The sequence below is a fragment of the Leptonotus elevatus genome, chromosome 4 (assembly GCF_054856555.1).
Source record: "Leptonotus elevatus isolate MCC_2025b chromosome 4, RoL_Lele_1.0, whole genome shotgun sequence".
Lineage (NCBI taxonomy): Eukaryota > Metazoa > Chordata > Actinopteri > Syngnathiformes > Syngnathidae > Leptonotus > Leptonotus elevatus.
The window spans coordinates 10759377-10773924 of NC_141242.1; the positions used below are offsets into that span (position 1 = coordinate 10759377).

Consider the following 14548-nt stretch of genomic DNA (forward strand, 5'->3'; position numbering starts at 1 on the left):
ATATTATATTGAATAGTAAAATATTACACATATTACCCTTTTTTAATATGAGAACAAAAAATTGTCAACTTTGGTTAATTTGTACGTTTTATTGGGAAAATTGTATATCCATAAATGCAAATGTATAAACTTGAAACCGTTTGATTGAAATTGACAATTTTAAGTTAAATTTGTAACGAACAATAGATGTCATGATGATTAATATTCATGCAGAATTATGTATATATAAAAAAACAACTCTTGGAGCTACCTGAATGATATTGTGCCCCCCATCCCCCCACCGCCTTGCGTTTAAAATGTTTATTTTATTGTACAATGTGAGTCGTTTAAATTGCTTTGACTGGTATTTGTATTATTCTTCTATGTTCAATAAATGTTATTAAAAAAATACTACATAGTAGTTGAACAAATCCTTTATTGACTGTAAAAGAACAAAAACCTAACAATAAGCACTAGGTACAAACTGCACAACGTTATAAAGATTTGAGATCTTTTTTTTGAAGGGCGAGGGGGGGGGGTATGTGGTCAACCAGCTGAGAAAGCCGCTTACGCCCACGCGAGGCCAACTGAAGCAAAAACTATGGCACTGGAAACAAGCGACTACATTAAATAACTCAAGTAGCCTAACATCACAAAAACATCATTGAAGCTTGGGAACACTGCCACACATTTCATTGAGGGCAAACAGCTATTTGGAGTATTAATAAAACACTTCCTCGACCGCTTGTGTTTCTAAAACAGATACATTTAAACACAAAATCCAGAGAAGGATGAACTGTTTCTTTTTAAGTGGAAAACATTGAAACCGATGGAAGTGACAAGGAGCTACTTTGCAAGCGTTCCCTCCGCACTTGGCCCTCGGCAGGGGTTCCGCCATCGTCCTCCCGGTCAGGGAAGGGAGTCAGGTCCAACGTCAGCATACGACTGAACATACAGCCGTCAAACTGTGGGGAAAACAAACAAACAAACAAACAAAAGACCTTGGTCCTAATCGAGTCAATTGGTAAATGAAAGGTGGGCAACGTATAACCCGATGAGTTCTTTAATCCACCAAGCATTTCCATTTTTAAGTCCTGTATTTGTTGCCTAAGCTTTCATTTGAGCTTCTTTTCCCCCCAAAATTGGTTATGATAATTAAAATTTGTATTTCAAATAATTTAGTATTTGATTTATTGTCATACGAAATAAGTAAAATTGCATTTTTTTCATATTCATTCCATTCGTCTTTTAAATAAAGTAAAAATTACTTATGCAATTATTTCAACATATAAATCTTTTTTTTTAATTATAAACGATCAAATACTTGTTAACTATTAGCATCTAATACATTTAAAAAATGTGAAATATTCTTTATTAAAACAAACTTTTACAGAATTTACGTGTTACATTTTAACTTATTTATTTATTTATTCTATCTGAAAGTAACCGGCCCACCTGTGCAAGTAAAAAAATCTAATGTGGTCCTTGAGTACAAACAAATTGTCATGTCATGTTCTTACATCCGGGTAAACTCCCAACAGTGCGTCGGCCTTGCAGAAAAACTCATCCTTCAGGGAGATGACGATGACCTGCATTTTCTCTCTGGATTCCTCCCTCAGGAAGCTGGTCACCTGGAAGTGCAAAATGTACGACTTGGATTCAGCAGGGTTGTCGTTACAGTAGTTGGCTTTTAGGCTGCTATAACCAGTGTTGCGACAATGACCTTGAAAATGTAACTTAGCTACTTATTGATTGCTTGCAATAAGTTGGTTAGGATGGGCTGCAGGTCACTAGTGACCCTATTGAGGACACGTGCTACAGAAAACGGAAGGATGGAAACATCTCTAGCATGCATAAGCAGCAAAGAATTTGATATTCAGGGGAATTATGTCACCTTACAAAAAAATTGCCCTCTTATTGTCAAGAATCTTACCTTCCCGATGTTGGTGTTGTCCAGGGCAGCATCCACCTCATCCAAAATCAAAAAGGGAGCGGGACGGAAACTGAGGAGGGAGAAGTACATTTATTTTTTTCCTGAAGCCTTATTTTAGAACAGGTGTAGGCAAAAATGTTGAAGTCAAAAGTCATCTGATTTTGAAAGAGGAATGGGACAGGTCATTTATAAATTACGTATTTAAAAACAAAAGTTACTTTGCCCATCCCTGTTTTTATAACTTCGCAAACCCTTTATCTCACTTTGACTGCCCATTTTAATTTTTGTGCCAATGATGCTACCTGTAGATGGCAAAAACCAAAGCCAGAGAAGCAATGGCCTTTTCCCCGCCTGACAGATTTTCCATGGAGACAAAGCGCTTCCCAGGAGCCACACAGCTGTAGTTGATGCCACTGAGATATGGCTCCTCCGGATTGTCAGCAGACAGAATGGCCTGAAGCACATTTCAAATCTTATGATGTCATCATTTGGCAGTGTCTCAACCTTGGGGATGCCAAGCGGTCTCTTCACCTGGGCGCTCTTGTTGCAGCATATTCTCTTGTAGATGCTGTCAATGACAGCAGACATGTGATCGAAGCACTGGCTGAAAAGACGGTAGCGCTTAGCTTTGACTTCTTCAAACTCTTGTTGGCACTTCCTGGTGGCGAAGGTGCAGGTTTTGAAAGCTGAGCCGAGAAGTAGGCACACCAGATTTTCACTTAATGTGGGTGGGTCCGATCGCATCCTCGACAAAAGAATGAAAAAATCCCAACAATACCGTCTGTCACATCTTGTAGCCTGTCCTTCACCTCCCTCAGCTTTTCCACAGCTTTTAAGTTGGGCGTGGCTGTGCATTTTAATTGTTCCTCTACGGCGTGAAGGGACTCCTTCAGCCTCTCCAGAGACTTGTTAGCCTCCTCTAAAGGCACGTCCTGCAAGCACACACACACACGCACGCACACACATGCGCACAATGTTAACACTAACAGTTTTTCTCAAATGCTAAAACACAAAAGCCAATCGTCTAAACCAAATGACCAGTTGTCTGAACATGTAATAAACACATTTCACACAAAGACATAATTTACAAAACACAATCCTCCGTTCTCCTAAATCTAAACACATTTTGCCTTGTTGAAACAAGTTGCTCACATTCTCAAATGAAAGCTCATGTGATGCAAAATGTTTGCCACAGTCAGCAATATTTGAACACAATGAACACACCTGGCGTCATTCATTACACACGACGACCCAAAATTGAAGACTCTTGTTGCTAATGACAAGCAAATTCAGAGTGCATGGTTTGCTGGAGGTTCCAAATAAACAATGTATGAAGGCAGAGTCAGGGGAAGAGGAATTTGAGTCAGAGGAGGGAGAGGAACTGGCCATGGAGGAAGAGGAGAGCAAGACAACCTCGCACCATCGTTACGGACAAGTCCTTCGGCATGCTGTCCTTGGGTTTTACAACACCCGTCTCCTCATCTTCCTAGAGGAGCTAAGAGACATCCTCCTGAAGCATCACCATCCTGGGCCCGAACATCTCGTTTATGTCATCATTTGGGACATTGTCGCTTCCAAAAAACAAACCAAAAAAGAGCCAGATTCTAAACATCTGTCTGCCACCCTACTTCCATTTCCTGAACCTTTTAGAGGAGTTCTTCTCATCCTGACGATGGAAGGTTTACAACAGACAACCATACACCAGAGAGAGCCTCCGAAGGGCAATGGAGCTGGCCTGTGTTGACATCCCAGTGGAGGCCTTCCAAGGATAGATTGCCTGAAACAGCACCCCCTAGCTAACTCTGGCTAGGAAAGCACTATGTACATAAACCTCACCATGTCTACTCATTTTACAGTTGTTCTCAAATGCTTAAACACATTGCACAAATGTTTCCTCCATTATCCTCAACGTCTAAACAGCACAATTTTCTAAAGCTACATAATCACAGCCACACCTTCTCACTTCAAAATTCAAACTTTCACACCAAAGGAGCAGCTCAAATCTTTCAGAAATGTAAACACTATACACATCCATCAACGTTCAATTTCAAGTTTCTTTGTTTCATATTCTTCTTAGAATAGATCTCTGTCGAGGACTGGGCATTTAGTAATGCTAAACATCACTGTGGTAAGAGTAAGCCCGATGTGTCACCCTGTACTCAGCTTCCAGGCAAGAGTAGTCAATAACAAGCTGGGCCTCCCTCTCATAGATGTCCATCGTGGTTGAAGTACTTGTAGACGCTTCATCCAGCTGGAGAAACACAAAAATATTGATTTAATTTACACTCTAGTCGAGCTGCACTTATTTGGAAATTTGGCAGACACAGTTGGTAGACATAAAACATCTGTCTATTTGTGCAATGATAATATAAACATTTCTTCATTCATGCACACATAATGTATACCATTAAATCCCGTGAATAACACAACATTGTTGCCATCAATGCCAATGTTCAAATGCATTTTTACCTCCACTTGGCTGATTTCATTCAGGTCACCTGACAGCAAAATGATTGGTAGGTCCTCGATCTTGCAGGCCAGTAGCAAGTTGTGTCGGGCTAAACGTTTCTGCTCCAGGATGCTCTCGTTGCTCATCACCTCTCGCTGAAATTTCACCAACTCTCTGAAGGGAAAAAAGCATTTCTTCATGTGAGATTTCATATACACACACTTCATAAGTCAGAAAACGAGCAACAGCGTTAGCATTTGGTCTTCTTCAGCAGTGATTTGTCTTACCTGTTAATCTCTTTGAGGTGCAGGATATTCTCATCCAGCTCACTTTTGCCAGTTGCTAGCTGCCTATTCTTTGCCCGCAGCTGGTCCTTCATCTCATGCAGTTTGTTGTCATTTTTTTCAGCGGCCAAGAGCAGCATCTCCTCCTCCTGAAAGGTGAGGCAGAACATGAAGAAGAAAACATCACTATCAACAATATAAAAACAAATACATTTACTGTATGTTTCCTCATCAATTCGCTACTCGTGAACTGACTTGTTCAGTTTGTTTTTTACCGTCTGTTATTCACTAAGAAAAACTCATCAGCTCACTGTTTTGTGCTTTTACTGAAATGCCACAAAATGCCACAAGATGGCATCAAAGCCCTGGCTGATAGAAAAGCAGCACTACTCTTCTATTGGACATGGGTTTGGCCCCATCCTTTACCAAGGAACCATATTGAAGTAACATAATTTCTCTCAGAGTCAGAGACTAGATTTGTCAGGAAGGAGCTAAGTTTACCTTGAAGCCAGAACAAGTTATGAGAAAGTCATTCGTGCCTGTACACATGCATTTTGGTGCCTTTTTTCTAAATCAAATCATCAGCAAGCTAATCATTTTAAGGGCAATGTGAGATGAGTAGTTTGTGGTATATTTATGGTTAAAACTATTAAAATAAGCAATTATAAATCTTTTACAGGGCACCAATTACTACTGGTTTGTCACTATTCACAACAGAGTCCTGAGATTGGATCTGGGTGGCGAAGTGGTACCGTCACTTGCCTTTGGTGCAGGCAGCATGGGTTTGCTTCCCTGCCCGTTTGTGTGTGCGTGCGTGAGCCAGTGAGTGAGTGGGGAAAAAAGGAAACTGAGTTTTGAGATGATTGTATTACAGTATATCCATGCTAACCTTTTTCTTCTCTGCCATGTTGCTTTTTTCCTGGTCGACGCAGGCCTGTATTATCCTGAGCTTCTTCTTGTGCTTCTCTACTTGACCTTGTTCATACTCCACCTTGGCATTCAAGCGAGTGCACTGGTTCTCAAACTCCAAACTGAAAGTATTTGCAGTACATTGCAAATTTCCATTGATGTAACAAATACAAAAAAAATGTGAAAAAATAAAAAAGTAAATCCCACTGAGTCTCTATTATTTATACCGCTTCATTTCGTGCTCTTCCTGATGTTTCAGCTGCTCATGCTCATACACTCTGATGTTGTCCACACCAATCTCAGCACAGAAGTCAGAAAACACGGTATCCTCTGTCTAAATAAACATTAGAATATTCCACCAAGATAACAGGAAACTGTTAAAAAAAAAACTTTTCCTTGACGCTTAGCTGTGTTGAAGGTGTGATACCTGCTCAATATGGCCTTTGAGGTTCTTCATGGCAACTTCCTTTGCCTCCACACTTTTCATCTGCATTTTGATCTGGATGTCCAAGTTTGCTAGTTCACTCTCCATACGTGAAATGTTCTGGAATCAATTGACGGGAAACGACAATTAATGACAATAAAGTGCACCCGATACGATCAAAACAATTTCCTAGGCTGTACATTCAAAAAAAAAACAACAGGTGTCACTATAACTCCTGGCTTTAACATTTTCAATAATGGGGAACCTTAGGGAAATCAAGAGATCATCTTACCTCTAAGCATTTAGGGATGCTTTTCTTCCCAAGGTTATCCAGATCATTTTTGGAATATTTCAGGCGGGTCTTTGAACCTTGAGCCTGTGCAATGATCTGATTCAGGTCCGATTCCTTCCGTTTGAGCCTCATTAGATCCTGTAACACAACATAATCATTCATTTGTTATCGTGCTTTCAACGTCATAATTGCTATAACATTTAGGGGTACACATAGCAGTTATATTTCATTGGCATTAGAATTATGACAGCGTCCTTGGAAAAATGTCGACCGTTTGAGGGGTCCCTGGGTCCAAACTATAAGAATCTCAGCACAACATACTGTATGTTGACTTACATGTAGCTCTTTAGCCAGCCGGTCTTTTTCATGCTTCAGCCTGGTGACGTCCTTTTCATCCCAGCAGCGAGCTTTGGTGCGGAGGTCACTGGAGCCTCCAGAGATTATACCAGACTTTGAAAACAGGGTTCCGTCCAGCGATACGGTCTACAGCAAGCCATTTAAGATCAAAACAGCTCATCGTATGCATCTGCACCCATTTAAACAAAGTGTTTACCTTAAGGCGTTGCTTCCCATCAAAGGCCATGCTCCTGGCCTCTTTAATGGTTTCACACACCAGCGTGTTGCCGCACACAAACTGCACCACTCTCTTCAGGTGTGGAACGTTTGTGGACGCATTGATGAGCACTACATCCACCACTAACTTGGCGCCCGCTATCTCCCTCAATCGTTCGTTCAGTGGACTCACCTGAACATGCAAGGAGATCGTTAATAATGACACACATCCGACTAAACAAGTCATGCTTTAAGAAGCCAATTATTATTTTTTTCCCCTGTAAATAAAATTGGGGAGTGATTGCCTCCACCAAATCTGGTTCTTAAGAATAGAAATGCCACAATATTCCAAAATTTTATATTCAACTGTAAATGATGTGGTCGATTTTCCAACAAGGGAAATAATGTTTCACTGGGAAAAAAAAGACATACCTTTTCTAATCTTTCCTCACTAAAAGAACCAAAAAGGCCAGTGGCTGGACAAATTCACCTGGCCTTGACGTACTATTCAAGCACTTACATCCAAGTAGTGAACGGGCAGGAATGTCTCAGGCTCGGCCCGCTCCTCCTTGAGGAATCTGATGCAGGCCTGGGCCACCTTCTCTGTCGACACCACAATGGCCTTCAAGAAGTGGCCAAAGACCTTGGTGACAGCGAGCTGGTACCTCTTGTGGATGGGGCTGCACAAGTCACACAGGCGGCCATACTGGGACAAGAAACATGTGACAGAGCTGTCCCGTTTTGCTTTCAGTTTCATATCAACATCATGCATTTCTTACCACCCCATCAGAGAAGAGCCTGTGCATCTTTTCCAGTATCTCTTTGCGGTTTCGGTCACGTTTGCTCTCCTGGCTGTCCAGACGGGCGTCCGCCAGCTGCTCTAGCACCTGACCCAGCTCCTCTTTCACCTGGGCAGTGCGTTCTCTGCCACGTTGCAGTTCTGCCTGCAATGTTTCCTCCTTCTGACGTAAGTCGTCAAGAGATGACCTAAAAACAAACACACAGGGACTCCAGTTTATAAAAAAACAGGATGTCAGCAAAAAGTCTGAACATGATAACAGTGAAGCCCCGCCGATTCATGTGGTACAATGAAAGCGCATAATGACATACGTGCAGGTATTGGTGTACTCCTCAAGCTTCTCTTTTCTGTGGTTTAAATCATCCAATTGTGTCTTGTTGTTCTGGATTCCAGCCTAAAGAAAATGAGTCAGTATAACCATATGGTGGCTTTGAGACTTCCCCCCCCCCTTCCCGAAAAATGTGAGATTTCCAATTGAGCTTCATATTCATTCATACAGTATGTGAGCTTGCTGATCGGTTGGACATTTTGGGCTACTTTTAGCTTTTAATAAGCACGTGGTGGACCTTCACTTAGCACCCTTCAGTTAGTGAGCTGACTGTGTACTGTTTACCAATTATATATATTTGGAATTTAATTGATATTTCACTATGACAGAGTGAACATGTTAAACTTGATAAACAGCCAGTTCCACTCATAATATGATGAAATTGCGAAACATAAGCATAAACATTTACTCTGCAACTATCCACAGTTCAGGGTCCATTCAAGAAAGACAAAATGCTGGTCATAATGTCACTGAAAACCTCAGCAAATTTCTGTAAGGATCGGTTTCACTAGAATCACAAGCTAAACAGCAATTCCATGGACACATTTAAATATGGTAATACTTTAGATTTGGGATTAACCTGGGGCATCACAGGCTCAAATGTAACAGTACTACCATATACTACTGCTAAGTACTGCTTAATAAAATGTCACTTCTTGGTCCATTGCCATTGTTTTGACAAGAATCAATGCTCTAGCGTCTGTAATATTATTTTTTCAACAACGACTGCGCTGTCTGAGCTATTGCCCTTGTAATTGTTTCCTGTCTTACTTATGTTGGTCTGAGTGAGAATGCAGTGCAAACACTTCTTGAAAAGAAAGACATTTAGGCTATGTATTACAATAACAAATCCATTTTTTAAATGTACTGTACCGACCTTCCTGTAGCCATTTTAATAGATACAGTTTCCATTGTGTCATTACCTCCACATCCTTCCGTTTGCGCTGGTCAAACGCCATCCGGTCGTATTCTGCCTTGACATCCCTGTGCATCTTCTCGGCTTCCTGACCCATCACTGCAGTCTGCATCCTGGAGAGCTCCTTGAGTTCTTTGTAGCGCTCTCGCTGACAAGCACGTCCATCACAAAAACACAGAACAAATTAACTTTAAATTATAATACCTGACGTTCTTTTGACCCGTGAACTCACTTGGGTCTCATCCAGTTCAACGTCCCTGCTCTGGGACATGATCTGCTCCCGAAATTGTTCCTCGTAGATCCTCCAGGTATTATTCAGCTCCTCTTTTTCATTCTGGACTTCAGCAAGCTCCTGCTCCGCCCGTGCTAAGACTTTCTGGCTCTTTTTTGCAGACGCTTGAAGCTCGTCTATTTTTTTTAGATGATGGGAGGTGTTCACTTTGGCTTTGGTGAAGTGAGAGCGAGACTGGGACAAGACGTTCTCCTGGGCCCTAAGCATGAAGTTCAATAGAGATCTAGTTATTCTCGGGTCATACAGACAATTAGGGACGTGTTCATAAACGAATCACGTGAAATAATATTAACCAGCATTGTTTGGCTTTTGTATTCATTTGAAAGAATTCCACCAATCCGCTTTTTTTGGTGACAGCTCGCTGATATCATTTCCAAAAAAACAACTAAAAATTGATACATCTGAACAGTGTACCGGATTTCTTTCTCCATGTGCTGCTGCTCCCTGAGGAGGCGTCCATGCTCCTTCTTGAGAGTTTTCACTGTCTGTTCCCCGTTTTGCAGAGAAGCATTCTGAGCGGCAGCGGACCCTTGCTTGACACTCAGCGTGTTGCTGACGCTCTCGATGGCCTTCTCATTATGATAGAGCCCAGCAAGGCTCAGCTGCAAACGCTTTTGTTGGATATCATCTACGAGGTCCTGGTATTTCTGGGCCTGGGAAAGGAAAACAGAAATACTGTACCTCCATCACCATTGGCTATGGAGCAGAAATTCTATTAAGAGACTTTTCATTTGGAAGTTTTTCCTAAAATTTGCTTTAAAAGCATTCATTTGTTAATTAATTTAAAGAAAATACATTTAAAAATCGGCGCTTGAGGCCCTTTGAGGTTCAACCACATCACTCACATTCTGTAGTATACTTGTACTGGTTCCGTGTTCATTTTAGGATTGAATACAACATTTAAAGTCATTTACAGAGTGACAATATTAAAGCTCCTCCATATTCTGTGAATCTGGTGTCTTTTTTTTTGTCCTGTTAGATCACTGCGGTTTGTTGTTTGCCTTTTCTTTACTGTTCCTCTCACAAAATTATAAACTAAAGTTGATAGAGCTATGCATACAGACAGTTGCCCCGAAGTTGTGTAATGTACCTCCATTTAACTGTAAGAACTCCCTGTTCCGCAGATGTTTTTCTTTCTTTTGGTTATAAATCCATCCAAATCCAACACTATGCTTATAATGTCACAACTAGACCAAATAAATGGCATTCATTATTTTTTAGGGCCAAAATTTGAATAGAATCAAGTCCAAGTATACTTCATCTCCATTTAGAAGTAATTTAGTAGTGACTTGCACAATGTGTTCACCTCTAATTTCTCATCAGATATGTGCTTCTTCTCGACAGCTGCCGATTTCTTCTTGGTGAACTGAAAATTGGTGTCCTCCTTAGCCTTCTGCATGGCCTCCTTCTTCTTGTTGTACTCAGCTGCAAACTCCTTGGACTGACTGATGTGCTCGAAAAGCTTGGCACGCTCCTTGGGGTTCTTCAAAGCGATGGACTCCACTGCGCCCTGGTGATTAACGCGGGAACAACATGATCTGAAAATGCAGCATAACCATTGCACACCGAACACAGCAAAAATTCTACCTGGAACACGAGGCAGTTTTGAGCTTTGGTGATGATGCCGATCTTGGCAAGCTCCTCTATGTACTGGTTGAGAGTAACCCGTTTGCCATCGATGAGATACTCAGAGGTATCACCTGAGAAAATACAGAAACAAATAAAATACCCTGTTACAAAAATCTTCCAGTTGAGACAGACTCACATTAACGGTGGATATTTTTTTTAAAGCACACAATCTAAAGTTAACCTTGCCAGCAAGATGAGTTCTCACTGCATATGTGAATTCCCAAACTCCGGAGAATACATCTTTTACCGCTCCCGCTGATACATTTGCAGCTTTTTTAGGTCGGACCAATCAGCCGTTGTTCAGGGCGGGACGAATAAGCGGCAGTGGCGGGGGGAAACAAACAAACGTAACGCAGAATTACTCGTTTCCTTGTTGAATTTGAGAGGCGCTTCGTGCATTTTTATCTGGGAAAGATGTTAGTGCTTTCCCTCCCCCCCGGAAGACGTCATTTTCGTCCATTGGGTTGTTTGTTCAAAACAAACGTGCAAGATGCCGCATCGTTTAATCAGCTCGAAGTGTTGTACAGTCAGCAAGTCCCTCCCTTCCCGAACATGTGCCGAGTGAATCCCCGATTGATAATGTGAAGAACTCCCTCGAGTGAATCACAATTCAATCAATCTGGCTTGCGAGGTTACACAAAGTTGCAAGGTATAACTTCATATTACAAAAGCTCTAAAAATAAAATATAAGCTTCATTGTCAGGCTTTTTGGGTAGGTCTATCTCTCTGCTAAGCCAAACAGCCTCCGAAAATTTCTACAGACAAGCGCCATTTTCTTCACCTTCCATTTCCTGTCCCTTCAAATACTTTACCAATTTAAAAATGAAAACGTGCTGACCAGAAACACTCCGAGAGAAGACGATCTCCTGGTCGTGGTCATGGTGATAGAACATGGCGACGCAGGTTCTGTCCGACACCGGCTGCCCGATGTGGGCTCCATGGATTAGGTCACTGAGGTGCTTCACCCGTAGAGAGCTTGCCCGCTCCCCCGTGGCAAAGCTTATGGCGTCCATCAAATTGGATTTACCTGGTTTCGTGAATAACATAGTTTTTGTCAAATACAGTTAACCGGGAAACATTTACTTTTCCAATGGACAATTCCAAACATCCGGGCATTTCCGATATTTCCGTAATGTGTGAAAACAAATGGCGTATTGTATTGCTTGCCTGCGACTATTAATTAGCATACAAACCTAGCAGATTGTTATAGTAGTCAAACAACATGTCATCACATTTTGAAATCAAAATAATCCTCACATATCAAATTACCAATGCTTTTCAGTGAGCTGATTGCTTATTTTGAGTTGACCGCCATTTTGATTAGTGACGTAATTGTGAGGTATGCTCAGAATTGTCCATCTATTAAAATATCTCTATTATCGATAATGGAGCTGTTATCATCTTGAATTTTTTTTTTTACAAACAAGAACAATCTTAAAATTGATCGGTAGAAGGGAATCAAGTTTAAAAGTGTTTTCCTAGAACCCATTTTAAGCAAGCCAGCATTAAAAACCAGAAGTTTTTTTTTTAAACTTTCTATGATCACCACTTTTACACTTCTGCAGACCAAAAGGCCGTCATAATAAGTTTGCACATTCTTATGAGACGTAATTGTGATTTTTATATCTGCAAATAGGATACAGTACTAAGCTGGATTGATGGATATATATATATATATATATATATATTTAACATAGACTAGTTTCTAAAATGCAATAGAATTCCTTTATTCACATTTTTTAGGTATAAACAGTAAAACAGATATGAATAATTTAAAAAAAGAATGGTGTAAGAATGTTAAAAGAAAGTTGAAAAGATTTTTTAAATCTCAATCAAGTCATGTAAGCTAGCATTAATAGCCATGAGGCATTAGCAATCCATGTGTTTAAACTGGATTTTCTATGCGAAAATTTTACTTTAAAGGTCTTATAAGGCCCTAAAAGAGTTTGTAATGAATTTACACATTCTAAATATATATACTTGGCAACGAGTGAAAAGCAAATGCATTCAGAAGACATCCCAATTGCAATCTTAGCAGCTAGCTTAGCCCACGAGCTAGCTAAAACTTGGCTAAACGGTGAAGGGGTGGAAACGGGACTTACCGGAGCCATTAGGGCCAATAATGCATGTAAACTCCATGAATGGTCCGATAACTTGCTTTCCTCGCCATGTCTTGAAGTTTTCAACCACAAGTTGTCTGAGATAGCCCATTGTTAAAGTGAAAACTAGTCAGAAAGTACCAATTTTGTAAGTGTACGTCAACGAAGTAAACTACAAGTACAGTACTGTACAGTGATGTCCGTTTTTGGATGGGCAGAAAAGGTCCTGGAAAAGTTGGAGGGGGGGGGGGGGCGTGCAAACGAATCTGTACAAGTTAGAAATGTAATTTAATGAACTGGCGGGAAAGGTCCTGGAAGGACTAATAACCGAGGTAATGAATATGTGCCCTGCAAAGTTACTATAATACATAAGAAAATAAGTGGCTTGATGGCGAAAATAGATAAACAGAAGAAGAGTTTAAAAAATATATATAAATATTATTATTGTTTATTTGTTTTATGTAACAAGTGGCACCTCAAGGGGTCGCTGTACTCCTTTAACCAAATTAGAGAGCAGGTGCGTGTTTGGTGGTAATGCCAGATTCAGTGGAGTACCAAAGTGATTGCTGCCGTGACTCACGCGCGTGTGCTCACCAAGAGTGAAGTTGTTGGTGAGTGATTTTTAAACAGTTTTGAGGTTTTGCGCGTGATAGCAGATAGCAGTTATGTGTTGTATGACAGGACCGCATGAGGCTTTGGTGCCAACTGCCAAGGACTTACCCAACACAAGAATGGTCGTTCGGGGGGTTGTAAAGTAGAACTTTGTGTGGTGTTTACGACGCACAAGTATAACTTTTTATTGTTTTAACTTTTACATTTATTAGAAATATTATTTTAGCCAAAACGCCAGAAATGGTTTACTCCTTGGATGGCTCAGTGTGGTAGACATAGGAATACTGACTGTACTCTGACCTCCAATCAAACCCTGGTTTCATGTGACTTGTGCATTGTCTGATTCAGGTCAATATAATGAATTAAGGTCTTTATTGAAAGTGCAACAGGTTCAATTGGACTTGGTAATGAAAGCGCTGGCCCTTCGAAACCCACCGCCGGCTAGAGCGACGAACAACTGATGGAAGGCCTATTTGTTTTAAGTGTGAAAAAAGTGGCCACATTGCGCAAAATTGTCCTGTTAATAATAAAAATGAACCTAAAGATGTTCATCAAAATCAGTTCAAGCCGACGGAAAACTAGAGCCTGCCAGTGTGCAGAGCCAAACACTGGTGGGGGGGACAACGGGGCTGTAATGATGATGCTTTTCATGTCAATATGGATGCAAACAGTTTGGTTGGAAAGTGTTGGGAAGCCGAGGTGGATATTTCTGGGGTTAGTGTCCCTTGTTTACTAGATAGTGGCTTTACACTTACTAACGTAAAGTAATCCTCCCTTATTAAATGAATAAAAAAAATATTTTAGAATGTAAAATATAAAACTGGATGGGCAGAAACAAGGCTATACATATTTCTGACGGTAACGTGGCTACAGCGCCTTTTCCGTGCGTAGCGCTGTTCCTGCCATGGAAGAACAAAAGTATCACCAAGATGATTAAAAAGTACAAAGTTATATTACAATGCAATTTTTTCTTTTTGTGACCATTGAGAAAAAACATGGAAGGGCTAAATAATTTTTTTTTAAAAAAGTACAGCACATGCACAGTACAAAG

The 14548-nt window shown here is 40.7% G+C and overlaps 1 protein-coding gene across 1 annotated transcript; it reads right to left on the reverse strand.

The window, feature by feature from the left end:
- Window positions 1-398: 398 nt before the first annotated feature.
- Window positions 399-13114, reverse strand: smc1b (structural maintenance of chromosomes 1B). The gene is made up of 25 exons (XM_086074558.1): window positions 12889-13114; window positions 11625-11813; window positions 10745-10857; window positions 10464-10667; window positions 9572-9810; window positions 9098-9356; window positions 8873-9013; window positions 7933-8015; window positions 7602-7809; window positions 7343-7528; window positions 6824-7015; window positions 6607-6753; window positions 6271-6408; window positions 5982-6098; window positions 5782-5888; window positions 5535-5676; window positions 4649-4794; window positions 4382-4535; window positions 4065-4163; window positions 2691-2844; window positions 2444-2598; window positions 2215-2366; window positions 1913-1982; window positions 1500-1610; window positions 399-944 (listed from the first exon to the last, which is right to left on the reverse strand). Exons 1-25 carry the CDS (start codon window positions 12995-12997, stop codon window positions 786-788), a joined length of 3774 nt encoding a protein of 1257 aa, XP_085930684.1. The 5' UTR covers window positions 12998-13114; the 3' UTR covers window positions 399-785.
- Between the last annotated feature and the right edge of the window lie 1434 nt (window positions 13115-14548).

Bases quoted from the DNA above. Each gene is read 5' to 3' on its own strand.
- smc1b (XM_086074558.1), bottom strand. From the start codon at position 12,997: ATGGGCTATCTCAGACAACTTGTGGTTGAAAACTTCAAGACATGGCGA. The intron at 9,811-10,463 runs GTGAACACATTG...TTCCTTTCCCAG, and splicing joins TATCTGATGAGAAATTAGAG to GCCCAGAAATACCAGGACCT. The intron at 7,016-7,342 runs GTAAGTGCTTGA...TTGCATGTTCAG, and splicing joins TGCCCGTTCACTACTTGGAT to GTGAGTCCACTGAACGAACG.